Consider the following 26,432-nt stretch of genomic DNA (forward strand, 5'->3'; position numbering starts at 1 on the left):
CTGGCACAGCAAAATACATGTTAGAAATGTTCAACATTTTAGGAGCATGCACGTAACATTCCATTTAGACTGGGAATTGAGGTAAGGCTCTATATCATTTCAATAAGGATTTATCAAAGGCCAGCTAGGTGGTTTCATAGCACATGGAGTGGTGGCATGGAGTCAAGAAGACGAGTTCAAATCCAGCCTCAACCACTTTCTAGCTGTGTGACCCTGGGCAAGTCACTTAACCTCTGTTTGCCTTAATTCACTGGAGAAAGAAATGGAAAACCACCTTATTATCTTTGTCAAGGAAACCCCATGGACAACACTGGTGTGCTGTGGTCCAGAGGTCATGAAGAGTTGGACACAAATGAACACCTGAACAACAACAGCATGTACTGGGGACACAAAGATACAAACAAAGCAATGCCTACCCTCAAGAAGCTTCCATTCTGCTGGGGAGATGCAACACCTACAAAGGTGAGTGAAGGTATGAGGGCACTATCCATTGAGAACGACCAGGATATTTGTCATCTATCAGGCAACTAAGTGCCTGGAGTCAGGAAGACCTGGGTGCAAATGTGACCTCAGACACTTACTAGCTATGTGACCCTGGGCAAGTCACTTAAGCGCTCCTTTCCTCAGTTTGCTCATCTTTAAAATGGAGATAATAATAGCACCTACCTCAACGGGTTGTTCGGGGATCAAATGAGATAGTAATTATCAAGTGCTTAGCACGGTGCCTGGCACACAGTAAGCACTACATCGACGTTAGCTTTCTTCAGTGTCATCATCGCCATCACTGTTGCTGTAGAGCTGGTGGTGTCGGAATTGAGCTTTGAGAGAAGCTAGAGATGATCAGAGACAGAATGGAGAGGCAAGCGCATCCCAGGACGGGCACAGCCTGACCCTCTTGGGCACAGAGACTGGTGACGGGATGGCACGTGTGAGGAAAAGCAAGAAAGCCAATGGGACTTAGAAAGGGGCATAAAGCATAATAAGGGATACACAGGATGGCAAATGGATCATTTGGGCTGGAAAGTAGCCCTGAGCCTCAAAGAGCCTCTGGTCTGAGATGCGGCTGAACAGACAACACAGCCAGGGAGTGGATGCCCAGTCTTCACTGGAAGGCCGCTAGGCAAGGGGAAGCCCCTCTCCTCCATCCGCCTTCGAAAGGGCTCTTCCTGGCCTCTCAGAGCTCCTACTCCTGCCCACTGGAGCCAAAATGACCAAGTCGAATCCTTCTATCTGATAGCTCTTCAGATATTTCAAGATGGCTCTTGTGTTCTGCTCCCCGCTCTCAGCCTTTTCTTCTCCAGGCTAAACGTCCCACTTCCTGTACCTAATCTTTCACTTCCTGTACCTCGTCTTTCACTTCCTGTACCTCATCTCCCATTTCCCACACCTCCTCTTCACACGGCAGTAGCACCAGTGTGCTGGTACTTCTCTAGAAAGTCTCTTGCTTTATGAATATGAACTATGGTATGCAGAAGTATACCAAACCCTGTGTGTGCCTGAGTAAGGCAGAAGACAGCTAGACCATCACCTTCTTACTCCCAGAAGCGATGCCTGTCAAAGCAGCTTAACGTCTCGTTAGCTTTCTTGGCCACCATTTCATACTGTTGATTCATTTGGCTTTTGGTCCACTAAAGCCCTCAGATTTTTTTTCAGATAAACTACTTTAATAATTTTTCCTCATCCTGTACTAGCTAATTGCTCAAACCTAAGCCTAAGACTTCATATTTCTCCCCATTAAATATTTTCTTATTAGACTCAGCTTACTACTCTAGCCCATCAAGGTCTTTTTGGATTCTAGGGGGTTAGCTGCCCCATCCAGCTTTGTTTGGATTGTCTGCAAAGCTTTTATCCAAATTTCTGCATCTATCCAAAAAAAAAAAAGAAGGAATGTCAAAGAGTAAAGCACAGATCCTTGGGGCACTCTACTAGAGACCTTCCAAAGTAACATTGAACCATTAAGGAATACTCTTGAGTGAAGTTATTCAACTTCTTTAGTATCCACCTAACACTATGAGTAAAAACCCATCCCACCAGGATGAGTGCATACTTCCTACTGATATTTAGTGGTTGGATTTTATCTAGATGTCACAATTATTTAATAATTAAAATCCTAGCTCTTTTGTATTGTGCTTCTGAGTTTCACCTCACAAAGCACCTTACACACAAGATCTCATTTGATCCTCACAGCAACCCTGGGACTTAGGTGCTATTATTATTGTTCCCATTTCATAGATGAGGAAACTGAGGCTGAGAGAGGTTGTGGCTTGCCCAGGGGTCACATTGTTAGAAAGTGTAAGAGACAGATTTGAACCCTGATTGTTCCAGATCATTATTTCTACTAACTTTATCTTATCAGAAGACTGACCTATGAAATTTCTAGTCAAGACAATAGAGCAGACTTGCTCTTTCATACAGAGATGAAATTGCATCTCTTAAAATACACCGGGATTGTGTTGCAACTTATTTTCTTTGTTGAGAATGGGGCAGCCCCTGAGCTGAGGCGAGGCATTTTGTACCCTTGGCAAGGAGTAAAGGTTCACCTCTCTCTCCCAGTGAATGTGGAGCACCACGCACACAAATGAGGCTTGTAAACGTGGTGTTGGGATAAAGGCATCTCTTGCGGGATTGCCTGTCAGATATATACCGGCTACTCATTACATTCTGCTGAACTCACTCGTGCTAGCTCCTACCATGGATGAAAGACACTGCAACAAAGTAGCATTTACAGAAGCATTTGTATGGCCTCATTGTCTTGGGTGGCATTCTATAGACAAAGAGGGTTCTCTGTAAATAACCTGTTTCCTTTCACGGTGGCTTGTTGGCTTGGGTGGGCAGTAGAGGTGAGGAAGGACCTTAGAAATAGTCCGGTCTAATCCCCATTTCTTACAAATGAGAAAACTGAGGTCCAGAAAGGTGAATTCACTTCTGCCAAGTAAGTAGAAGGGCCAGGGTGCAAACCTAGTTCTTGATTCCAGATCTTACCCTCTGTTTTTGTCTACATGACCACTTCCATCTGCCCCGCCCCTCTTTTCTGCAATGAGTCTTCCACCCCAGCTTTGAGATCTCACTGTGATCCATGGACTTGACTTATCACAAAATATGTCTTTATGTGCCAACGGGAATTCCATGTCCTAGCATTAAAAATACATATTTGTCAAAGAGAATACTAAAATGTGTCCCCTGTTATCCTTCCTGCGAACACTGTTCCTCCCTCTTGTAGGTAGCACAATGTGTAGGAAGATGAGTAATATGAAATTAGAGTGGGAAGGTAAGTGACAGCCATATTACTGAGGGCTTTAAATGCCAGAAAAATAATTTTTTTTTAAAAAAATGAGCAAACCCTACAGATTTTTTTGACTAGAAGGGAATGATATGACCAGGTGGTTATTTCAGAAATATTAGTTTGGCAGGCGTGCAGAGAATGAACTGGAGAAGACACAAGGTCACTGGACAGCAAAGAAGACACTATTGGAACGATCCAGATGAGAGGTGATGAGGGCCTGGAGAAGAGAAGAGACCATGCAAGTGGAGAGTAGAGTCTGGGTGGTAGAGATGTCATTGGCGTTAGAAGCAATAAGATGAGGAATGAGGGGAAAAACCTGGGATGGCTCCTACCTCCCAGTAAAAGTAGTGGACTTTGGGGGAGGGATGGATTTGGGGTATCTGTGTAGGGGGTAGATAATGAATTCTGTTTTGGACATGTTAAATTTGAGATGCCTATAAGACATCATGAGTGCAAGAGAATAATCGATAACAATTAAAATAATGTAAGGTAGCACATAGTAGAAAGCAGCTGGATGGCTCAGTGGGTAGAGTGCTAGGCCTAATGTCACAAAGACTTGAGTTCAAATCTGGCCTCAGACACTTACTAGCTCTGTGACCCTGGCCAAGTCACTTAACCCTGTTTGCCTCAGTCTCCTCATCTGTCAAATGAGCTGGAGAAGGAACTGGCAAACCATTCCAGTATCTTTGCCAAGAAGAACCTACGGACAGTATTGGTGTACATGGGGTCACAGGGAGACAGATGTGGTCGAATGCACAACAAGCAGAGAGCAGCAGTTAGTGACAGGACCTCTTGAGTCCACGTGATTTGGGGACTGCAGGCCAGTCATTGAACTCCTCTGCATCCCAGGCAACTTTCTAAGACCGTAAAAAGTGCTGGAGAATTGTTGATCTATATTGGAAGAGGAAGTTTGCTCACCAGGGAACTATGGAGATGGATGAAATCCCAGGTTTAGACAAAGTAAGAGCCCCAAAGATAACAAAACTGTTTGTTGAAGGATTGAATGTTGATTGAAAGCTGTCACTCAAAAGAATCATTCCAGTAAGCCTGAGTAATCCAATTCCATCAAACCAGTGCACACACTTTCCTAATTAAAAACATTCCCGAGGAACTAGGCGCCGATTACAAATTACTGTTTATAAATTTTGAGAAACATGGATCCGGAAACAGAGAAGAGAAAAGAGAACAGAGGGATTAGAGAGGAGAGGGGGAAGAGAGAAATGGGGAGAGGGAGGAAGGATACTGCCTAACTCACCAGAAAAAAAAATTGTTTTCAACTTTGATTGAAAGATTTAATTTCAGGCCATACTTGTTTTAACTGAATGACGTCCCTCCAGGCACGAGAAATTCTGTGTCACGTTTCATGCTAACCTGTCGTCTTTTTCTAAATTATTTTTGATGCCAGTGTTAGCAGCTCTCAAATGGGGGCTGGGGGATTGGGACCAAAGATTTGTGCCTGCCCAGGTTTGTTGTCAAATTGACAGAAACAAATCAAGATAAAGGAACAATACTGCAAAATGCTGATTTAAAACTAGAGAAGGCGTCTAATTAAAAACCAAATAGAACATTCACTCTCTGCTCGTTCCTTTAAGATGAAGGCAGATATTTGTGGGGGGAAAATTAGAAATCTGCTTTGCTGCCAACGACTAAGCATAGATAAACCCAGTGGAGCAGAAAATTGCATCCATGCTCAGATATAAGGGTGACACACCAAATTTTATTAAGTATTTGCGGGGGGGGGGATTGGAAATCCAACCAGCTTAGTTTTTCAAAGGGAGCACATGTGCAGTGGGGAGCTGAGCTTCATTTGAGTTGAGTTTAAAAAGAGGCTGTCAAGGGCTTTCTTGTAACTTTAAAAATTATTTATTGCTTCCAATAAAACCTTTCAGACTCAAATCTGTTTCATTCCCAGATGTGTCCCTACTCCTTCTCTGGTCCCCCCGCCCCAACTTGTCCATATGGAAGCTCAGTGACTGCAGGGCTGCCTATGGTTCCTGCCTTTGGGTTAGTAAATAAAAATCATAACCCTGAATGATGGGAGCTTAAAAATAAAGCGCTTGAAGAATCAAATGAACTTTAGCAAAATGAGATTTGAGGTTGAATAGCTCAGATTCCATCTCTTTCTTGGCTCCATTTCACGTCAACAAAACTTAAAAAAAAATTTTTTTTTTACCTTGAATATGCTTGGATCTGCTTGGCTAAATGTCCCTACTGCCCTGCACCCATTTCATACAGCTTAGCCTTCTGTATGTCATGAAGGTTATAAATCAGTGTTGGCAGGAGTCTGTCAGCTCCTACTCCTAGGGCTCCTGAGCTCTCCTCAGGCTCAGGGAGGGAAGGAAGTCTCTGTTGCCAGGCCACAAACACCTATGACCTGATGCAACCAGGGCAAAGGAGGGGATTCTGCTGGGAAATTTCAGGAGAGAACAGGGCTGTTGTGTATCTCAGTTGGTCCTTGAAGGAAGGAAAGAATTTTACTGGGCAGAGACTGGCAGGTTGGGGGATGAAGAGTCTACTTTAATTATGGGAGTGGTGGCATGAACAAAGGTTATGGAGGCAGGAAAGGGAAGAAAAGGGGATATGGGGGGCAAGGAATGGAAAAGTGAGCTAGAACCAGATGGTGGAAGGCCTTGAATGCCAGGTAATGGGACCCACTTCAAGTGTCTGACCAGAGGGGCGCCATGACCAGGAGGCAGATGGCTAAGAATTCACTGGCAGCAGTGTGAAGGAAGAACTGGGGACATGACAGGGTGGAGCCAAGGGGATGAGGCAGGAGGCCACTCCAAGAGACCCGGGGAGGGAGGACATGAATTAGAGGTCGCAGGGGTGGGGAAGATGGCTTGAGGAGACTGTGCCAAGGCCAGAGCCACAGCATCCGTCCGCCAGCTTACTAGAGCTGGGGAGTGAGGGAGTGCTTCCTTCCCACCCACTCACTTCTCATCCCCCTGCAATGTGGGTATGACCTTATCGCTACTGGAGCCGCTCTCCCCAGGGAGAGCCAAGTCTGCAGGCTTCCTCTTGTCCTCCCCCCATGGGCATCTCTGCAGCTACAAATATCTCCTCAAATGGGTCCTCCCTCAGCAAGCAGAAAATATGTCTTCTCTCCGTGTTCCCATGCACTCTATTGCTTCTCCAAACAACCAAAAAGACGTATGTAGAAAGCGCTGGCAGATTATGGCCATCACCTTCAGAGTTAGGAAGTGACCACGCAGCATCACTGGCCACAAGCTGCTTCTTTTATTCTAGTGTTTCTTCTTGGTCTTCCTGATGGAAGATGCTAGTGTGCACCAGGTTTAATGGAATCACGTTCTGTGGTCACTGTGGCCTCATAGAACGATGACTTTCAAAGCAGAGTACTCTGGCGCCGAGGGCCAGTCTGGCTGCTTTCCTGCTGTGGAACCTGGGGCACCCCCTTTACGTCTATGGCTGGAGGTTTGCTCAACTGGACAATGAAAGGACAGAATGAACTTTAAGCCCCTTTCTTACCCTAAATATATCCACTTTGGATCCTAAGATCTTAGAAACAGAGCTAAATCACAAGATAACATAAACCTTACAAGTCCCACATTCTCTAAGTTTGCTGTTGTTCAGTCATTTTTCAGTTATGTCCAACTCTTTGGGACCTTTTCTTGGCAGAAATATTGAAGCAGCTTGTCGTTTCCTTCTCCAGTTCACTTTACAACATGAGGAAACTGAGGCTAACAGGTTTAAGTGACTTGCCCAGGGTCACACAACTAGTAAGTGTCTGAGGCCAGATCTGAACTCAGGTTTGCCTGAATCCAGGTGTGGTTGGCACTCTATCTACTCACTGCAGCACCTAGCTGCCCTCTGTAAGTTATAAAAAAGCTAATACAAGGAGATTTTCTTCCCAGGACAATTAATGTATTTTGACATATCAGAAGCCAGTTGGCCACTATTCTTTTCCAAGAGAAAACACAATTAGTTTTCCTAAATCTCACCCCTCTTCGTCAACATGCGAGTTAAAGAAAGTGACATTATCCGCACTTTACAGATGAGGAAACTGAAGTTTCAAGAGGTCAAGTGATTTGCCTGTCTGCAAACAGTTGGTAGGTATCAGAGCCTGAATTCAAATTCAGCTCTTCCCTAACTCCAAGTCCAGCCCTTATGTGTGACTTCTAGTCTAGAAAGGTTTCATTGGGCACTGAAAGTGACATGTTCAGGGTCACCTGGACTGGAAATGTCAGAGACCAGACTCAGATCCTCCCAGTTCCAAGCTGGTCCCCTCTCTGCCAGGCTGCAGAGCTAGAGAAAAGATGGAATTACCACCCAGGAACACCAGAGAAGATTTACCTTTAAGTAGGAGTGGCATGAAGGGGATTTTGGGAGGCTTCATCTTTTTGAATGCATCTCTGTAGGCTTTATGATTCAGGGAAGGGTCCTGCAGAACCATTGAAGAAACAAAGAGAAAATGAATGAACTACAAATATTTGAAATCCACCTTATTAGCCTCACAACATGAAGGTAGTTTAGCTCTGAAGAGCTCCCTTTCTCAGGATGGAGAAGGTTGTCAATTTTTAAAGAGAATCAATGGCCCAAACAGTGAACAGAACCCATACTGTCGCTCCTTGTGAATGGGAAATGACTTTGGAAGGTCTTAGACTGGCCTCATGTGCAGAGCTCAAACCAGAAATTCCTAAGGCAGGTTGGAGGTGAACAGGTGGGTGGGGAGGCTCATCTCGTCTGTGTCATCACAGCTGGGTGGGTGGGTGTAGGAGAGGAGAGGAAGTGTCTAGCCCCTGGATAAAGCCACTGAAGCTTCTGCCCCAGAGGCAGGCTTGGCAGTGAAGGAAGTGTTCCCAGAATGTGGATACCATTACTGCCACCACGAGGGCAGTGAGGTCATAGAGGAAGAAGTGGCTGTAGGAGAGGGTTGTTGGGGCCCTTGAAATTTCCCACCCTAAGGAAAACCCTCAGCCACCCCCCTCCCTGGCTGGGTCTCTGCCTACATGGATTCTATCCTGTTTCCTTTTTGCAGCATAATTTCCATCATGAGGTTCCCTTGTTGTTATTACATCTTCAAAGAAAAATTCACCTCCATCCACATCCTAAATGATCCACAGAGACTTCAGAGAAATGATAGAGCCCCACTGATCTTCTCTAAAAACACTCTCTAAATAACACTGTAATACTCCTCAAATAATTCTAAAAATGGGAAAGAGCTGAGGGCTAGGGAGCTATTTGTTTTCCTCTTTCATACTGTTTCACATTTCAAGGGAGCTTTGGGGGATGACTTCAAATATTTCTTCTGAAAATCATCCCCCAAAGCCATTCCCACACCTTTCCACAAGGAATGGACATACTCCATCTCTGACACCATCTCCCTTCAAACCATAAGCTGCTTCTGAAACAAGCATGTGCCTCCCGGAGCATTTCACACCATGGGGAGAGAAGGAAATGGCCCAAATGCTGAAAGAATTTCAAGCCATTGATCAGATGGGAGTACTTACTGTTAAACTCTCCAACTCAGAGAAAAGCTTCTTAAACTTCCCGGGGATTTTCTGGAAGAAAAAAAGCCAGAGGACAAAGGGTAAATAAGTCAAGGGATGCAAAGGAGAGTTTTTGTTAAGTTTTGTTCAGCTGTGTTACGTTTCTGAACATAAAAACTCTCAGTGAACTGTGTCCTGGTTGGGTTTCATCACTTCTTCCTAGTGTTCTTAGCAAGATAGTCCTGACAAATATCACTGAGTATCGCAGGGTAGAGAGGCCACTCATTCTGAAACCTATCGAGCCTCATTAGACATTCTACACAACAATGATCCTTTAATGAAAACTTCTTGGGTTTCAATTCCATCCCCTGACTTTGATGTATTTTCTATTTGTCTTTAATAGTAATGTTGAGCTTGAAATAATAATGTAGGCTGGCATCTTCTAGGTAAATGGCCTAATTAGCTTTCAAGGCAGTGAGTGAAAGTGTCAAAAAATGATGTGCTCGGACCTACTTGGTTGAAGGAATCCTGGGGCAGGTCTCTGATTTTGAATATACAGCCATTTCAATAGGTGGCCCAGAAGGTTACCAAGCCAAAAGACAAATTGTAACTAGTCCACAAGAGAGCCCAGGCGGTGCCCTGTGGAACACTCTGCTGTGTGGCTTGGACAGGCTCACAGATGAGCAGGCCTTCCTGGGAAGGGAATGAAATTATGTTACCTTGCAAAAATCATAGTTTTGTAGGTGTGGGGCTGCCTGGACCTTCGCAGCGTCAGGTCACAAACTCTATGACCAAGTACATTGTTTTTGAGAGTTGCTGTGCCTGAAAAATTTGTCTCCTTTTGGCCAACCTGGCAATGTGCCTCTTGGAACTGAGTTAGGCTGGTCCTTAGGATGGCAACATACAGGTCATTACCCAGTCTTTACTCAAAGCCTTTCTCATTCAACCAGCGTTTATTAGGTGCCCACTATGAACCAGGAGGCACTGTCCTAGGTGCCAGGGACAGATACAAAGACAGCTTTAAAATTTCAGGTGCTTTCTAGCTGTGAGAATTAGAATGCCTCTGGCAGAAGACTACCTGTGACTCAACGTGTTATCTTCCCTGATGGTATTAGTGGAGATAAGAGAGTAACCGAAGTACCATCTCATGGGAAGGGGATTAGGCTGGCTCTGTTTGGTGCGGGGGGCGGGGGCAGAGGCAGAGCCAGGAGCAATGGGCTAAAGTTGCCACGAGGCCCACTGAGGCTCAATGCCTAGAAAAAATTTGCTAACAAGTGGAGCTGTGTCAGGGCGGAATGGGCTGCCTCAGGAGGGGGTGAGCTCCCCATCCTTGGAGGTCTCCAAGCAAGGCTGGATGGTCACTTGTTGGGCACACTAGAGTAAGGATTTCTTTTTGTGTATGCACTGGATCATAATGGTTGCTGTCATCTCTTTCATCTGTCTGTCAAAGTCTACGATCTCATGAGAGCCTCCAACTCTTTTCTTCCCCATCTGCCAAATAATACCCTTTGGACATAGGGAAGAAAATGATGGCAATGTTTGCATATTTCAATGCACCGAGCACCTACAATTTCACATAAACCATCTAGGGCTTAGTAGGCAGCCTTAGACAATTATCTGTGGCTCATAAAGATAAACCATCTTGCCCAGGGTCACACAGCTAGCAGGTGTCAAAGGTGGAATTTGAATTCAGGTCTTCCTGAGTCCAAATTCTGCTTCTGTAGAACTGTGAATATCTCATCAGTTCCAAGGAAGTCACAGCTCTCTGCTCATCTCTTGTAGAATTTCTTTGGCTTTTTCTTTTCTCTCCTGGCTTGGAGATACCAGAATTATATGAGACACTGGTGGTACATTCACTAGACTGAGTGAGGATAGGATAGGGAAGGAAATGAGAGCTAGTCTTGAAACTAGGAAGACATGGGTTCAAGTCCTCTTCTGGCACATACTGGCTAAATGCCCTTAAACAAACGCCTTAACATCTCACTGATCTTTAGTCAACTATCTGGGTTGTAGAGCAGGTGCTAGCTAACCTGCATTAGTAAAGGGAGTTTCCTTCTCCAGGAGGTCCCACAGTTCTAGTCCCTAACCTTTGCCCTCTGAGGGGGAACTTGAAGACCCGGAATTATTTGAACACACGATTTTTCTAGACATTTCATTCTTTTCTTTATTACAGATTCAGATTTCTTTGACTATTGCTTCCTGGTTGATATCTATACATTAGTTCCTGGCTTTGGGGATCATTAATCGATGTAATCAGGCCACAGTTAAGGCTGTTGCATTTGTCATTCATTCAAACAGAAATAGCCAGAACCAAAATATTAATCCCAGCAGAACTGACCCTACCTAAGGCTTCTCATCCTTCAATTCCCCTTGTTTCCTAAACAGTCTTCAAATTGCTATGTTCTCCTTTTCAATAAATGGAATTTTTTTCTCGTGTTTTAATACAGCTCCTCAGAACTCAATACATTTACTTAGGTTTTTTAAAATAGAATATATTCACTTTTTAAAAGTGTTTCAATTAAATCTTTCCAAAGGCAGTCTTTTCACAGAAGCCCTTCCCACTCCGGTTAAAGGAACCCCACCAATGGTTCTCTGATCTCAGCTGCTTACCTCCCAGGTCTGAGACAGCCGGCTGACTGATGCAGTGTTGAGACCCATTACAATGGCAAAGAAAGAATTCAGGTTTCTTTGGGCTTTGCAGCTGTTGGAATAAAAGGAAACTGATGTCACTTTGAGGTCAATGTCCATTCTTTAGATAATCCCAGAAGAGAAAAGGTGAAAAGGATCTCCTTGGCCCCTGAGGTCAAGCGTGGAGAGCTGAGGGGTCCTCCCCAGGGGCATCCACTCCTGACCACTGCAGTGGAAAGCTAGGGACCACTTCAAATACTCCCAGAGAGCTTTCTCACTCACTCACATTGCTAGTGATAATAGTAGACAGTTGCCACAATTAATGTCCATGTCTTTGAAAGTTTGTAAAGTTCTTTCTTCTACCATCCCCATAAGGTAAAGGTTAGTAGACATGCTATTATTCCCCTTTGACCCTGACCATGGTCATATGGCTAACAAGTTTGTGAATTATGAGAAGAACGTTTTCCAATATTTCCCCAGATAATCCCCTTTAGGAATATGGGGCCTTCTAAGCACCCTCAGGCCAATTTACATTATCCCCCTTCCCTCCCCCTTCCTTTAGAAATGTGACAGAAGGCATCATGCTTTTCATCTGCCTTTATCACTCGTCCTGCAAACTCTGCTTAGAACATTCACCCCAGCTGCTTGTTCTCATTCTAAGGATTCATGAATCAACCCCTTGTTTTCATTTTTTTCCAGTAAAGATCCCATCACCCCATACAGCTCATCTGCAACTTATTTTCCCTTATAAATCTATATTCCATTTATCTCCATCAAAATAGCCCCAGGGTAGAGCCATAATAATATGAATATTTATGATGGACAGCTATGGAAATGCTATTCATAAAGCAATGCTTCTAATTCAAACTCTTAAAGAAGAAATACTGACTTATTTCAACAAGCCTTTGTTGGGGACCTGCTCTGTGCTGGATAACACAGAAAGATGAAATCATCCCTTGCCCCCACAGAGCGTGTAATCAAGGATGTTTAAGGCATATAAGTCAACAATTGTGTTACAAAACAATACATGTGACTAGTGGATTGGAAAGAGGTACAAACCAAGTGCTATTTGAGTTCCAAAAGTAGGGGGCAGATCAGGTAAGACTTCATGGAAAAGGTGGCATTTGAAGTGGGCCTTAAAAGATGCCTGGGATGAGTGAACAGCTATTTTAAGTATAAGGAATGGGGTGAACTAAGGCCCAGAGATGGAAAAGTATGAGGTGTATAGGGAGGATGGTGAACAGTTCAATGTGACTGAAGGAGAGACTAGGGAGGAGAAAGGGCATGAAATAAAACTGGAAAAGTAAGGAGGCACCCGTTAATGCCCTGAATGCCGGGCTGAGTGGCTTGAATGTTAGCAGAGAGGTGACAGCGAGTTGTTGAAGGATTTTCAGCAGAGAACTGGTATGATCAGATCTGGGTCTGGACAAGATCAATCTATTAGCAGTACAAAGAGTGGCTAGAATGAGGAGAGAGTGAGGAGGCTAGGGTGAGGGGCTGAGACGGTTAGATGAATAGGAGCAGGGGGATGGCATCCCAGTAGAGGGGGTGACTCTAGAACATCACTGGCATGAGACCGTGACCGGGAAGACTGCCAGGTGGGGGGGAGCAACTCACCCCCATCCACCACCAAGTGTATTCCTAGTTTAAAGAATGATTCCTGTTAATCAGATGATAAATATTCTATTGCTCATTCTCTCCTGTCTGCTGTCTGGGGCTCTCTAAATCTGCCACCCTGGGGGCAAAATCCCAGTCCCTGGGCCATTAGTGATATCTCTTTATGGGGTTTCTCCAAGGGACTCTGAGCCCCCTGTTCCTGAATCGAGTTACCAGCTAAGCAGCTCGCCCACCACTGCCTTTTCTCTGGTGTAATTCCTCTACCCCGACATCCTTTTTTATCTCTCCTTCAGACTTAGCCCCATCCCCAGTATGAGTAAATAAAGTCATAAGTTAATGTCTCCCAGGTGCTTTACATCAGCTCCAACCCGACATGTTTCCCATACTCCTTGATTCATAGATTAAGAAGAATAACAGTATTTATAATAGCACTTTGAGGTTTGCAAAGTGCTTTACAAATATTATCTCATTTGATCTTTACAACAACCCTGGGAGGTAGGTGTTATTAATTACTTTGATTTTACAGGTGAGGAAACTGAGGCAAACAGGTGAAGTGACTTGCCCAGCCAGGGTCACACAATTAATAAGTGTCTGTGGCCACATCTGAACTGAAATCTTCCTTACCCCTAGTCCCAGAATGCCATGTGCTGCACTACTGAGCTACCCTGGTTTCACTTTGGAAGGAACCACGAATATCATTGTACAGACCAGCAAAGTGTGTTCCCAGAGATACAAAGTGATTCACTCAGCAGCTTATGTATGTACGTAATAGAGAAGTGATCCAAACAGGTCCTTGAACTCTAAGTCCAGCACCATTTCCCAGCATCCCGAAGCTGTTCATCCAAGGGCTTTCGCTTTCACATTCCCTTTTCTTCTCCCTCCTTCTACTATCTTTCCAATGAAACATTACAGTCCTGGCTTTTTGTTACATCATATTTTTAAGTGTTCATAGATTGTTACTCAGAAAATATTCAATTACTTGGTATTCTCCCTTTTTCTTTTCTCACAAAGCATATGGAACCATCCTGTACTTCAAATTGACTGAATATGCTGAATTCCTTTTTTTAAAAAAAGCAAAGTAAATTTGTAATGTTATAAGAACATTCCCAAGAGTTCCACAGGATGAGAAAGCAATTGGATGCATGGGCTATGGTCTTGACTTGGAATCTTTAGCACTTTAGCCCAAGACCTGACTCCTCGAAGATGCTAAATGACTGATCTGCATGGTGGAGACAGTGCCCACACTCTCCACAAGGTCGAGGATCCTTTGCCATTCTAGCGAGGACGTGTCAGCTCTCATCCACGGAGATCTCTGTTGACTACCTTTAATTCATCCGGTCTATATCTTGTTTTTACAGAGTTGTTTATGTGTTGTTCCTCCCCTTAGGACATAAACTTCTTGAGGGCAGGCTATTTTTGCCTCTTTTTTTGTATCCCCAGCATGCAGCACATAGTAGGCATTTAATGAGTGCCTGTTGACTAGACTTCCCTTGTGTATATCTTAAAATTCTATCAATCTGCTGAGTCAATCATAGATGGAGCAATAACATTGACCTCGTCAATGAACCCCTTGTGTATCAGAATGAGGCTGCTTCACCACCAATCCCCCAAAGACCGAGAACCACACAAGACTGAAGCTGCCTTTCCAAAGAGGGAAACCCTCCCATAAGCCAGGTTAAAAGACCCTGCCCAAGTGCCACTAATTTCACATTCACTGATCCTCCCACAACTTTTGTAGAGTGTTGAAAAGTTTGTGAAATGCCTTCTCATCTGAATCTCACCACAACCCTGTAAGGTAGGTGCTATTATCCCCCATTTTACAGGTGGAGAAACTGAGGCTTTGCTAGGTTAAGGGACTTCTTTCCCAGGGTCACAGAGCTAGTAAGTGGCCAAGGCAGGATCTAACCCCGGGTCTTCCTGACACCATCTCCAGTACCCTATCCACCTTACCACATAGCCTCTCCCTCTGGTTCCAGGGAAGGATAATAATAACGAAAGTCTGAAAGACTGTGGTGATGGCAAAATCAAGTTCAACCACTGGCCCTTCACTGTAGGTTGCTACATAGCAAATTCCCCATTGGAGCAGCCAGACTTCTTAAGGAAACTAAGTTACCTTATCCCACAGAGTTGGAGAGGGAGAGGTTGGGGAGAATGTGGTTCTAAGGGCTCATTTGCTATGAAAAGGAATATGCAAATAGGATGTCAATGAGCAAGGAGAATTCCGTTTCTTTGTGTAAATGACTAATTTCCCTTGGTCATTCCAACTGGAATAATAATAAGGAAATTAAGGCTACATTTCTATTTGTATTCCAAGGGATAGAGTCTTTCTCACTAGCACAAGAGGAAGGGGCCAGAGGGAGAAGAGATATTCCAGTGTCACTGCCCTCAAGGAAGGGATACACTTACCCTGGGATTGGAGCTAGGTGGCCCTGAGATTGACTGTCTCTTTCTACTAATGACATCATCCCTTGACAAATTTCAGCCGATTATTCAAGGGACAGGTCTAAGCCAACCAGGGGTGTCTCAGGCCACATTTTGCATCGATGGTATTAGCAGAGGCACAGATGGAGGCCGGCACAATAATATCTACTTAAGAAAAAGTCTCATGTTGGTAAAAGATTCCAAGCGGAGACACGTACGGGAGGACTCTTTGGGCAGGCGGGGGGGGGGGGGCCCAAGGGAACCTAGGGAAGCAGAGAGCCCAAAGATAAGCTCTATTTCCCCTGGGCAGTGGCTGCAGCTGCACTCTCCTGACTGCTTTTGTGCACTGCTGGGATTCAAAATCTAACAGCATCAGCGTAAGGAGAGGAGGGTGGCTGAACAAGGGCTAGCCCCAAACCTTTCATTGCATTGTCTGGAAAAGGCTGATTGGGAGGTTGGGGTAGAGGTGGGCCCCACATAAGGGGTTGATGAAAGGCACAGCCTTCCCCATGGCCACTGAAGCATGGTGGGGACTGATCCGAGGGCTAGAGGAAGAAGAGGAGGAGGAGGAGAGCATAGTAAATGCTTATCAGATAGCATCCCATTGGATCCTCATAACAACCTTATGGGTTCAGTCCCCTAAATCCTATGGGTTTCTCTAGCCCTAATCTAAACATTTACTGCAACATGTAAATGTTTCAAATTTTTGAAAGATGCTCAGTCCAAACTCAGCCAAGACTATTAGCACCCTAGCACAGGACCTGATTCCTAGAAGGTGCTTAATGCATGTCTTTTGATTGACTGGTCAATCTGCATTGTTGGAGACAGTGCCCACACTCTCCACAAGGAAAAGGATCCTTGTCACTCTGTCATTTCCTGGCTGGGGGCCCTCTACAAGCTGCTGCCTCAGTTTTCCCATATGTAACACGAAGAGCTCTTCACACTCTAGACTCTTGGGGTCCATCCCAAAGCCCTGGGCCCCCTGTCCACCACGCGCCCCCAGGGTTCACACTTACTGAGCAGCGATTTTGATGAATTTTTTCACCAGCTGGACTCGCTTACAGAGCTGGCTGCAGAGCAGAATCTCCGTGGCCACCCACAGCTGGACTTCGTTGCATCTTTGGAGCAGGAGACTGAGGTTCGCCGTGTTCTCGCTGCTGCCTTGTCGGCTGAACGTGAAGTAAATCAGCTCTTGCTGTGGGGACAGAACTGGCTCGCAAAGGCTGGCTCCCTTTTCTTTTCCTATTTCTAGATGGGGGTGCATTGCTATGGCATTTGAGGGCCTTGGTGTTGGTCACTCAATGCCTTCCTCAACCTGAAGGTCACAGAATCAGAGGCCTAGAACTAGGAGGGTCCTTAGGGGACGCAGAGGAGAAATGGAGATGTTCACCGAGGAGGGAGAAATTCTCCTCCTTGAGAATGAAGGGATGACTCCTGAGGAGAACGTAGAGGGGGCAATGGAAAATGGATGATGATACTTGACTGAAAACTTCAAAAAGCACAATACAAATGTTAGTTCTCATCACGCTGCTTCTTGCATTCTCCATTTCAGGCAAAATGGCTATTTACCCTACACATTATCCCTTGTGCTGCCCCCTTGACTTGGCCCGAGCGTCCCCTGCTCCTGGTGTGCTTTACATCCTCACTGTGGGCTCTGAGCATCCCTGACTTCCTTCAAAGCGCAGTCGAGGGGCCATCTCGTACACCCACCGTCCCTCCCTCTCCAAATTTACTGGGTGCAGCTTGCTTCCCTCTAGTACAATGTAGGCACCTAGTGTGCAGCAGCCTGTTTCTTGCTTCATCTCTGTATGTCCAGTGCCTCACACAGCGTCATAGAGTAGATAGATACTCGATGAGTATTTGTCCAATAATATTAAGAATGTTTCAGATAAGGACTGAACTGGATGACACCAAAGGTCCCTTCCAACTCTTCTAGCACTCTACACTGTGTCGGTTTTTAATTCCATTCACAAAACACCTATTCTGTGCTCACTACACGATGGCACCTTGGAGAGCCTTCCCCAGGAGCTGCACTGAACTGGAGGCTCTCTGAAAGCTCACCCCGCCAACCGTCCTTTCCCCCACTGTTTACCTCATGAATTGAGTTGAACAGGCCCCAGTCAAAGTGCATTAATTCCATGGCCAGGTCCCATGTGTTCATTCCCAGGATCCTCAGTGACCTTTGCTGGGATTCCTCGCTCTCCACCAGTGGGCTCTAAATTGATGGGCAGAAGCAAAGGGAGCTTGAGCAACTCCCAAATGTTTCTCGCTAAATTAGTTACTCTACGGAGGCCCCGACAATAATCTTTGATGAGTGCACTTAATTTTTCTTCCCGTCTGTTCTCCTTCTATGAGTTACAACCTATTTGGGAGACAGGCTCAGAAACCAGAGTCTGCGATCAATGACTTCTGATTGAATTAGCCCCTCTCTCACACACAATATAAAATCTGATTACAGGACCCTGCCCCTGGAGTAAGATAATAAAAGCAAAATCCCTGAAATGGCTCTCATTCCTTATCTGCATGAGTCTGTGGGCCACTGAGGAGAGTGGAAAAACCAACAAAAGGGATCGCATGGGCCTTGTGCATAAAGATGGACGTGAGTTGTATATGGAATACGTTTCATTTTCTTTACCTTCCATGAACAAGGAAAACTGTATAAAAATATCAATGGACTGGGACAGATAAAGCAGGAGGAGACCAAAGCTGCATAGAAAATTGGTACTAAAATTAGTTTTGTGTATCCGAGATGTACAGGGGATCATGAGACACAGAGTCAGATATATTTTCTCTAGATGACAGAAATGACTTCTCCCCTCTCTGCTCTGTCCCTGTGACAGGCTGTGAATACTTTGGTGGTCCCTTTCCAAAGTGGTTTAATATAATACCACTTCTCCCAAGAAGGACCTTCATCCCTGGGCTTTCCCAGTTATCAATCAGTCAATCAATAAACATTTATTAAGTGCCTCCTGTGTGCCAGGCTCTGTGCTAAATATTAAGCAATGATTAACAATTTGGTTTTTCACATGGTGACAAGACTCAGCAGGGTCAGTTTCTCCCAGGCATCGATTCATTCTTTATATTTAAATCCATAGTGCCTGGTACATTGCCTGGTATACAGCAGTCATCTAATACATGCTCTCTGAATGAAGAAATTCATGTATAATTCATATTTTTGAAAGTTCTTTTGTGTAAAAATGTTTTTTCATAAAAACAGAGAGTGCCCAAAGTAGGACTTCTCTCACGCGTTTTTAAAGCCCCTCTGCTTTCAGGCATTTCTTAAAAAGTATCTTCTGTGTGCTAGGCTTTGGGGATGCAAACCCTCCCACATTCTACTGGGGGAAATGTAATGAACAAACACAAGAAAATTGGAGGAGCAGGAGAGCACAGACACCTTGGGGGATTCCCAAGGCTGCTGCTTCTCAGAGCACAAGATGAAATTTCCCTGAAGAATTGGCTGGCTAGCCAGTAGCTGCATAATATCTCCTCTAGGGAGCTTTGCAAGGGGGCAAGAGAGCCAGGGGGCACTCTGAGTCCACAGCACAGCTCAGCACTGCCCATTCTGACTCCACCACGTGCAGTTATGAAATAGCTGGAGTGTGTCTTTGGACTTTTATAATCCTTCCCATTTCCTTGCCTAGATGCTTCATGCTGCCCAGGGTCCCCCGATATGATTCCCTCCCTTAGTCACATAGCCTCCTCTGGTCTTTTCCTGCCCTCAAAGTTCATCTGCTGGCCCGTTGCTTCAGGACCCTACTCCCTGTTTTCCAAAAGGATTTTGACATCACACACGCATTCTAAAAGCAAAGCCCTAAGCCCAAAGGGAATCCTGGGCCGCAGAGGCAGGTAGAGACAGAGCATGCCTTGGCAGGTAGACAACTCATCTGTAAAATGGGGATTACCGCATTGCTCATTTCCCAAACCCTCATTGTCCTGAGCTGGGGTACCTACTTCTCAAGGTCATGGGGAGGTTCAAGTAGGATAATGTACATGAAATAATGCTACGTCAAAGTCAGCTTTCACTCTGATGATGGAAACATCAGTTTTAAACCCATGCACCAATCAGAAAATTCCTAATTGTAGCTTTCTAATTGAAGTGTCGACCTGAAAAATAAATTAAACTCAATCCAAATCTGAGACCTGGAGAATGTTAGAATCAGAAGAGACTTCGGAAATCATTTGACTAAACCCCTTCCTTTTACAGATGAGGAAACTGAGGCCCAGAGAAGGAAAAGGATTTGGCTGAAGTCCTGGGGCTCCATCCTGCAGCCAACTCTTTCAATCCCAGGAGGCCCGAAGGATAAAGTTCTGCAAAGTCAGCCTGCATTGCTCATGGGAAGCCCAAGAGCATCCAAGGAAGAATCTCAGCAAGAACTGAAAACAAAAGCCCAAGCCCGGCTTTTTATCAGCCTCCCAATTCTCCCTCAGGTCGGAAGTGCCTTCCTCCCACTCCTCTTTAAACAGAGGAGGGGGCTGCAAACCTTCCCTCCGCAGCTGCCTTCAGGAATTCAAACGGTGTAGGTGAGTTAGATTGCACTAAAGGCCCGGGCTCTCTTTTGCCCTGAAGGCTGCCCAAGGTAAGGTCCCTTTCTGAGCCGGACTTCCCCAGGCTCACCAGACATCAGTGCTGGAATTCAGGTCCTGGGGAAGCGTTCAACCCAAGTGCTGAGCTTCCTTCATACAGGGAGACTACCGTGAGCAGAGTTTAAGTTGGAGAAGAGGGTGGGACGTTGGCAAGCCTGCCAGATTTGGAACTGGAAGTCCAAGCTTGGCTACTTATTCCCCAGAGGAGCTCTGGCAAATCTGGTTTCCTTTTGGGCCTGACTCCCCAAATGTAAAAGGGAGGAGGTGGCCTCATGGGTCCTCCTTCAGACTCCATCTGTGCTGTCCCTATTGGGTCGAAACCTCTCAGATCACCGTGTCTCCTTTTGAGATGGGAACCTGAATGGTTATCTGGGAAATAAACCTCTAGACTTGAGAATTTTCCCCAATGTCTATTATCTTGATATTTACAAGGCCTGCTTCATTTTGGGCTCCATTTCTTAGCACCCAGCACATGCTGGTGTCGCAACACATGTTTGTTGATTGACCATCAATCATTTCAGAACTATGGCTGTTGTTTTTTGTTTTGTTTTTTGGCCTTATACTTGAAAGCACATTCGGAGGAAAGCTTCCTTTTTTTCCTTCCTTCCTTTCTCTTTCTTCTTTTCTTCTTTCCCTTCCTTCCTTCCCTCCCTCCCTTTCTTTCTTCCTTTTTTCCCTTCTTTTCCCCTTCCTTCTTTCTGTCTTTCTTTTCTATTTGACAAAAAGACTGATGATTCTTACCAAAGTCTCTGACAGATCCTTCCGGTAGACATAGATCCGACTTGATAGCTCCAGTGATTTTGAGATGGCTAAGTCATTTGGTTGAAGTTCATGCTTTTCTTTAAGGAAATAAAAAGAAACAGGATTGTGAGGAAAGTAACAGCACTGGTGACATGATGCCTAAATAGCAGCATCTCACAGAGAAATGCCCTTAAAAATAAGTCTGTCTTGAATTGGAAATGTGGTGTGACAATCCCATTATAACTCTGCTCTGCTCAGTTCAACTCCACAAGCATTAAGGCTCAGCTGAGTGAAAGGCAGGAAGGCCTAGGGCACAGGAGCCTGATCTTGGAGTTAGGAACATCTAGGTTTGAGGCCTGTCATACAGTAAGTGCTTAATGAATGCTTGTTGGTGATTGCTTCAAATGCGTGGATGACCATGTGTGACCATGGGCAGGTCACTTAACCTTCTGAGTGCCCTAGAAAACTCACTGAGTACAAAGGACAAATAGGCACGTTTGTGGAGGGAGTCTGCATACCAGGAGCTTCCCACATCAAAGAAGTCCACAAGTCCGGACTGCCAGCCCTCATCACCAGCCCCCTCCTGGACAAAAACAAATCACCCAAATGGGCAAAACTCTGTGCACCTCTCTTCTAAGGAGATCACTGATTTGTACACTCATTTCTGGGGGTCTGCTCCCTATCTCTCCTACCAATGGGCTTGTGACAGCTCTTCTCCTCACTGAGGGGTACAGAGGCCCCCTCCCCTCACCATGCCATAGTTAGTGATTGTGTTATACATAACTAAGGTAACTGAACCTGATCCTTGGAGAATGCTACGATAACGCACAAAGATTCCAGGTGAGAGATTCTTGAGAGAGATTCGAGGTCACAGAAAGGTGAGTAAAAGCCAGGGAAAGGAGTCAGAGGGAGGGGAAAGCCAGGGGAATCTCTGAAAATTGTTCTATTGTTCCTACAGGGAGAGTAGGGCTTTGTATGCTCAGCACCTATATTTACACTAGAAAATTTTATTTTAAGAAGACCTAAGTTCAAATTCTGCCTCAGATACTACTACTTGCCCGACCCTGGGAAAGTCACTTAACCGCTGTTTGCCTCAGTTTCCTAATCTGTAAAATAGGAATAATAATAGCACCTACCTCCCAGGGTTGTTGTGAAGATCAAATGAAATGATAATTGCGGAATGCTTAGCACAGTGCCTGGCACATAGTAGGCGCTATATAAATATCTGCTGCTATGACACATTCATAGGCTAGGACCTGCTCTGCTAAAATCCATTCAGGCTGGAGACTAAGCCTGTTGACCTTTCCCCTGCTCCTCCTCTTCCCCTCTCTGTCTCTCTGTGGCTGTCTCTCTCTTTTTAAACCAGATGCTTCCCTTGGGGCTTAGGAGGTGTTTACTTTTGTGTGTTTAAATTTTCACTTTGTTTCTTAAGTCAGCAAATGTGGCTCAGCTATTAATCAACGGAATTACTAAACTGTTGCTAGAAAGTGGCTTTGAGGGAGAGGATGGAAAAGATCTGGGAGGAGAGAGAAACTGAACACTGATACATCTTTCAGAATCTGATTTCTGGCTGGGGGCTCAGAGTCCAAGGAGAAAATTATGGGTTTATTTTAACAACTTCCCAGGGCAGAAAGAATACATCCAAAGGGTTTCTCTGAATGCGGGAAGCTAAGTATCTGGCATTGAGAGAGGCATCCACCATCACCCACCAACTAGTTCCAAAGGAACCCCTTTCCCAGAGGGGAGCAGGCCAAGGGAGCGGCTAGAGAGAGAGTCATGCCCCAGGGCAAAACTCAGCCCACACAAAGGGCCGGGAGAGTAAAAGTGACAGACTCCTTTGTCTGCCTCTGTACCAGTCACTCTTACAAGAGAGCGAGGATGAGGAGGAGAGAGGAAGGAGGCACAGAAAAGTGGAGAGGGAGAAGAAGGGAGGATGAAGGGAGAAAGGTAGAAAGAGAGGGGAGGGAAGGAGAATGGGTGCAGAGAGTGAAAGAAAAGGGGATGAGGAAAGAGAGACAAGAAAAAGGGAGGAAAAAAGCATTGAGGAAGGAATGAAGAGAGAGAAGAGAAAAGAAAGAGAAGGCAAATGAGAGACAGGAAAAAGAGGAGAGGTGGGGAGAAGAAGGGGAAAAGGAGAGGAGGTGAAGGGGATAAAAATGGGGGGAAGGAAGAAAGGGTAAGAAGACAAAAAATAAAAGGCACGGAGTGAAAGGGACAGAGAGGATGGCAGGGATGAGAAAATAACAGTTCTCCATTCTGAAGATGTCCCCACTGCCCTAAAGGGAATTAAGATGATGCACTTAAAATCAAGGTCACATTAAATACTGGATTTGTGTATTAAAACACATTACTTATAGGAGGATGAGCTACATGCAAAATAGATTTTTTAAAAGGCAGCACCACTAATAGATTTTAAATTACTATACCTCTCACAATGTGTGGGATGCTTCTAGGGATGGTCCATAATATGTCTATGCATATTAGAAATCTATAAACCGCTGATGAGTCTAATTTAATGGAGGATGAAAGTGGCATTTCACAGCATCATATAGATACTGGGCAATAAAAGATCTACTTATTAATTGCTAGATTCACAGAGGCCTCTCTGCTGATGGAGAACCTGCCTCCCAAAGCTCGGAGCACCTCAGTGATTGGCCTCTCAGGAGACTTTCTAGGAAGCGTGAATCCAAGCAAATGGGGCTGCCATGATCATCACCTTTTCTAACAAGACCTGTTCCCTTGATGGGTAAAGAATGACTTCACATTTAAATTTGTCATCTAATTTTGCTAGGCACTTAAAATGAAATTAACACGTGTCTGGTTGGAGAGATACACTTCCCTTTATGACAAATGTGCCTGAAATCTATTATAAAAATGGAAACAATACAGCCACTTAAATCCCAGCTACCATTTTTAAGGGGCTGGGTGTAAAACCTGAGCCTTGCGGGAGGTGGGGAGAGGAAGCCAGTTGAGGCTTCCAAAGCAGGAATTTCAACTGACCTCGGCTGGGGCAAGATTAGATGCATCAATCTGCATATGCAATTTGACTGGTTTGTATCCTCCACTCATTTGCCTCTAAGCAGTGAAACAATAGAAACTCACAAAGCTGTCTGGGAATTCTTTAAAGCTCCCACCCACGGGGAGGCCTTCTCCCCCGAGAGGGACGATGACAATGGACAAACAGCAATCCCATCTATGGACTGGGTTTTTCCACCTCATCCTTCTTCAATAACCTCACGGCCACTGTCAGTTCTTGCATCTCCCAGAGTTAAAGCACATCCTTTGTGCTCTCCAGGAGCAATGAGCTATTAAAAAGGGTTGCAAGCAAAACAGCAGGCCAGAGACCCTGGGCTGTGGCAGGCATGGGGGGAAACGGAGGGGCCCAGGAGGGTCACCAAGATCAATAGCCTCAGCTTGTAATCTGGCAGATTTTATTCAGGAGAGACAATAAGCCGTTGCGTGGGGCTACATAAATATCCACACAAGAAAGGACCAGCGCCCAGTCTAAATCCACATTGTCCATCGGAGGCAACATGGTTCAGAGATTCTTACTACCTGTGTTTGCCATATTTTTTCTTTCATTTCATAAAAAAAAGTTCCTAACCATTGGGTGGCGCGCCTCCCTCTCTCTCTCCCTCCCCCCCTCCTCTCCCCATTTCTCTTTCTCCCTCCCTCCCTCAAGCAATGTCACCCTTCAGCGGTTTCCTGGGTTAATTTAAATATGAAAATATAGGAACTTATCTAAGGTCTAAAATATGAAGAGCTTTGTACTCTACTTCAAAACCCTGGAGCTCCTTCCCTCGGTATTCCATTCTTGGGGAGAAAATTCAGCATCGAGCAGGACCCAAGAATTGGCTGTTGTCATGGCAACAAGGGGTGGCAATAGCCTTTCATTGTTCCCATCGTTGTCCAGCTGGGGACCCGAAGGGGACCGGTCCAACACCTTCTCGCCAGAATGTCACCCACCTTCTTACTGCAGCAGAGAGCACAAGAGACTAAGGATTCAAGCATAGGAAACGATTTACCCCCTGAGAAGGTGACAGCCACCAGGGCCAGGTCATCCTGAGCGTGTTGGAGCTTCCCGGCCACAATCTTGAGGATCTCCTGCACCGTGCTGGAAACCCCGGCCTTGATGCTGATGTAGGAGTGCTCCGTTATGTATACGTGGCAGAAGACTGTAAACGGGAGAAGGTGTGAGTGAGCACGAGAAAAGCATGCACCGGGCAAGAGTTTCCAAAAACCACAGCCCTGAGCGGGACCATGTCCCCGCCTACTATATAAATATAGCATAAAATGGACATCATATAAATGCATGCACATGTATGTGTGTATATACATACATATATATTCAAAGTGTGTATAGTCAGTCAACAAGCACGTATCAAGTGCCTACCATGTGCAGGAGCACCGGGCTAAGTGCTGGGGAAACAATCCCTGCCCTCCAGGAGCTTCCAGTCTAACAGGGGAGACAATAGTCTTTTTTTTTTTTTTGGCTAGGCAATAGGGTTAATTGAGTCCCAGGGTCACACAGCTAGTAAGTGTTATGTATCTGAGGCTGGATTTGAACTCAGATCCTCCTGAATCCAGGGCCAGTGCTCTATCCACTGTGCCACCCAGCTGCCCCAGAAGAGACAATATTCGAAACAAGCTATAGGCAGCTACCTTGGAAATGGCCACCAGAGGGAAGGCACAAGCAATAAGGGGAGTGGGAGAGGCTCCTATAGAGGGTGGGACTTTAGCAGGGAATTGAAGGAAGCCAGGAGGGGGAGATGAGAAGGGAGAGCATGCCAGGCATGGGGCAAAGCCAGGGCAAATACTTGGAGTGGGGAGATGGAGGGTTGGGGAGGCCATGTCCCTGGATCCAAGAGTATGTGCCAGGCAGTGAGGAGTAAGAAGATGAAAGGTAGGAGGGGGCTGGAGGATGAAGGGTTGAATGCCAAACCACATAGGATTGTAGATTTGATCCTGGAAGCCACAGGGATTTAGGGAGAGGGGAGATTGACATGGGGGGGGGCATTGCAGGAAGTCACATACAGAGACTGACAGATCTTTGTTTATCTGGGGAGTGCGGAGATGCATTCAGATCTACGCACCAGGTCATGTGTGACTTGTGGCCAACATCTACATATAGAATGAAGTGTCTATGCACTGTGTGTGGCACACACAGAAAATAATGGCTTTTCATAGGAGAGTGAGAGGCTGGCTCTGGGCACTGCTATCTAGCCATGTGACCACAGGCAAATCACTTAACTCCCCTCAGTTTTCTCATCAGTAAAATGGGCACCATGATGCCTGCAGCATCTGCCTCATCAGGCCAACATGAGATGTTCATAAAAGGCTTTGTAGCCTTCAAAGGGCTAGCTAAAAAAGTCCGTTCTCATCATTTGCCCCAAAGGGAATGTAATTACTGCTGTGGTATAATGGATCATAAGAGAGGCAGTGTGGGGTAGGGGTTCAGGCTTGCATGGTAGCTGTGTGACCCCGGCCAAAGGTCACTGCAGCTCTCTGGACCCCGGGCAGTTCCGAGATTCCAAGTTGGAGAGAAGGTGCTTGTTTGTTTATTCATTCTGAATTTCTCTGCGGATGAAATCTCTACTAGCTAGGCAGAACGATGAGGAAGATAATGCATTAGAAGATTAGAGGCTGAATGTGGGAAAGGACTTTAGAGGTTACCTATCCAACTGTCTTGTTTTACAGCTGAGGAAACTGAG

At 45.4% G+C, this 26,432-nt stretch overlaps 1 protein-coding gene across 4 annotated transcripts in view; it reads right to left on the reverse strand.

The window, feature by feature from the left end:
- Window positions 1–26,432, reverse strand: part of RAPGEF5 (Rap guanine nucleotide exchange factor 5) — a 240,308-nt gene that overhangs the window by 14,375 nt on the left and 199,501 nt on the right. For 3 of the 4 annotated variants that reach the window (XM_020993209.2, XM_020993210.2, XM_078150767.1), the window contains 7 exons: window positions 24,747–24,896; window positions 20,722–20,819; window positions 17,489–17,611; window positions 16,413–16,591; window positions 11,341–11,431; window positions 8,752–8,802; window positions 7,595–7,682 (listed from right to left, as the gene is read on the reverse strand). In XM_020993209.2, the coding sequence (XP_020848868.1) occupies window positions 7,595–7,682; window positions 8,752–8,802; window positions 11,341–11,431; window positions 16,413–16,591; window positions 17,489–17,611; window positions 20,722–20,819; window positions 24,747–24,896 (780 nt within the window). Of the gene's footprint in view, window positions 1–666; window positions 3,501–7,594; window positions 7,683–8,751; window positions 8,803–11,340; window positions 11,432–16,412; window positions 16,592–17,488; window positions 17,612–20,721; window positions 20,820–24,746; window positions 24,897–26,432 lie in introns of all 4 variants that reach the window. The other variant, XR_013485165.1, reaches the window with a different exon arrangement.

This window comes from Phascolarctos cinereus, unplaced genomic scaffold (genome assembly GCF_003287225.1).
Source record: "Phascolarctos cinereus isolate Bilbo 61053 unplaced genomic scaffold, phaCin_HiC Scaffold_1;HRSCAF=81, whole genome shotgun sequence".
In the NCBI taxonomy this organism is placed as follows: domain Eukaryota; kingdom Metazoa; phylum Chordata; class Mammalia; order Diprotodontia; family Phascolarctidae; genus Phascolarctos; species Phascolarctos cinereus.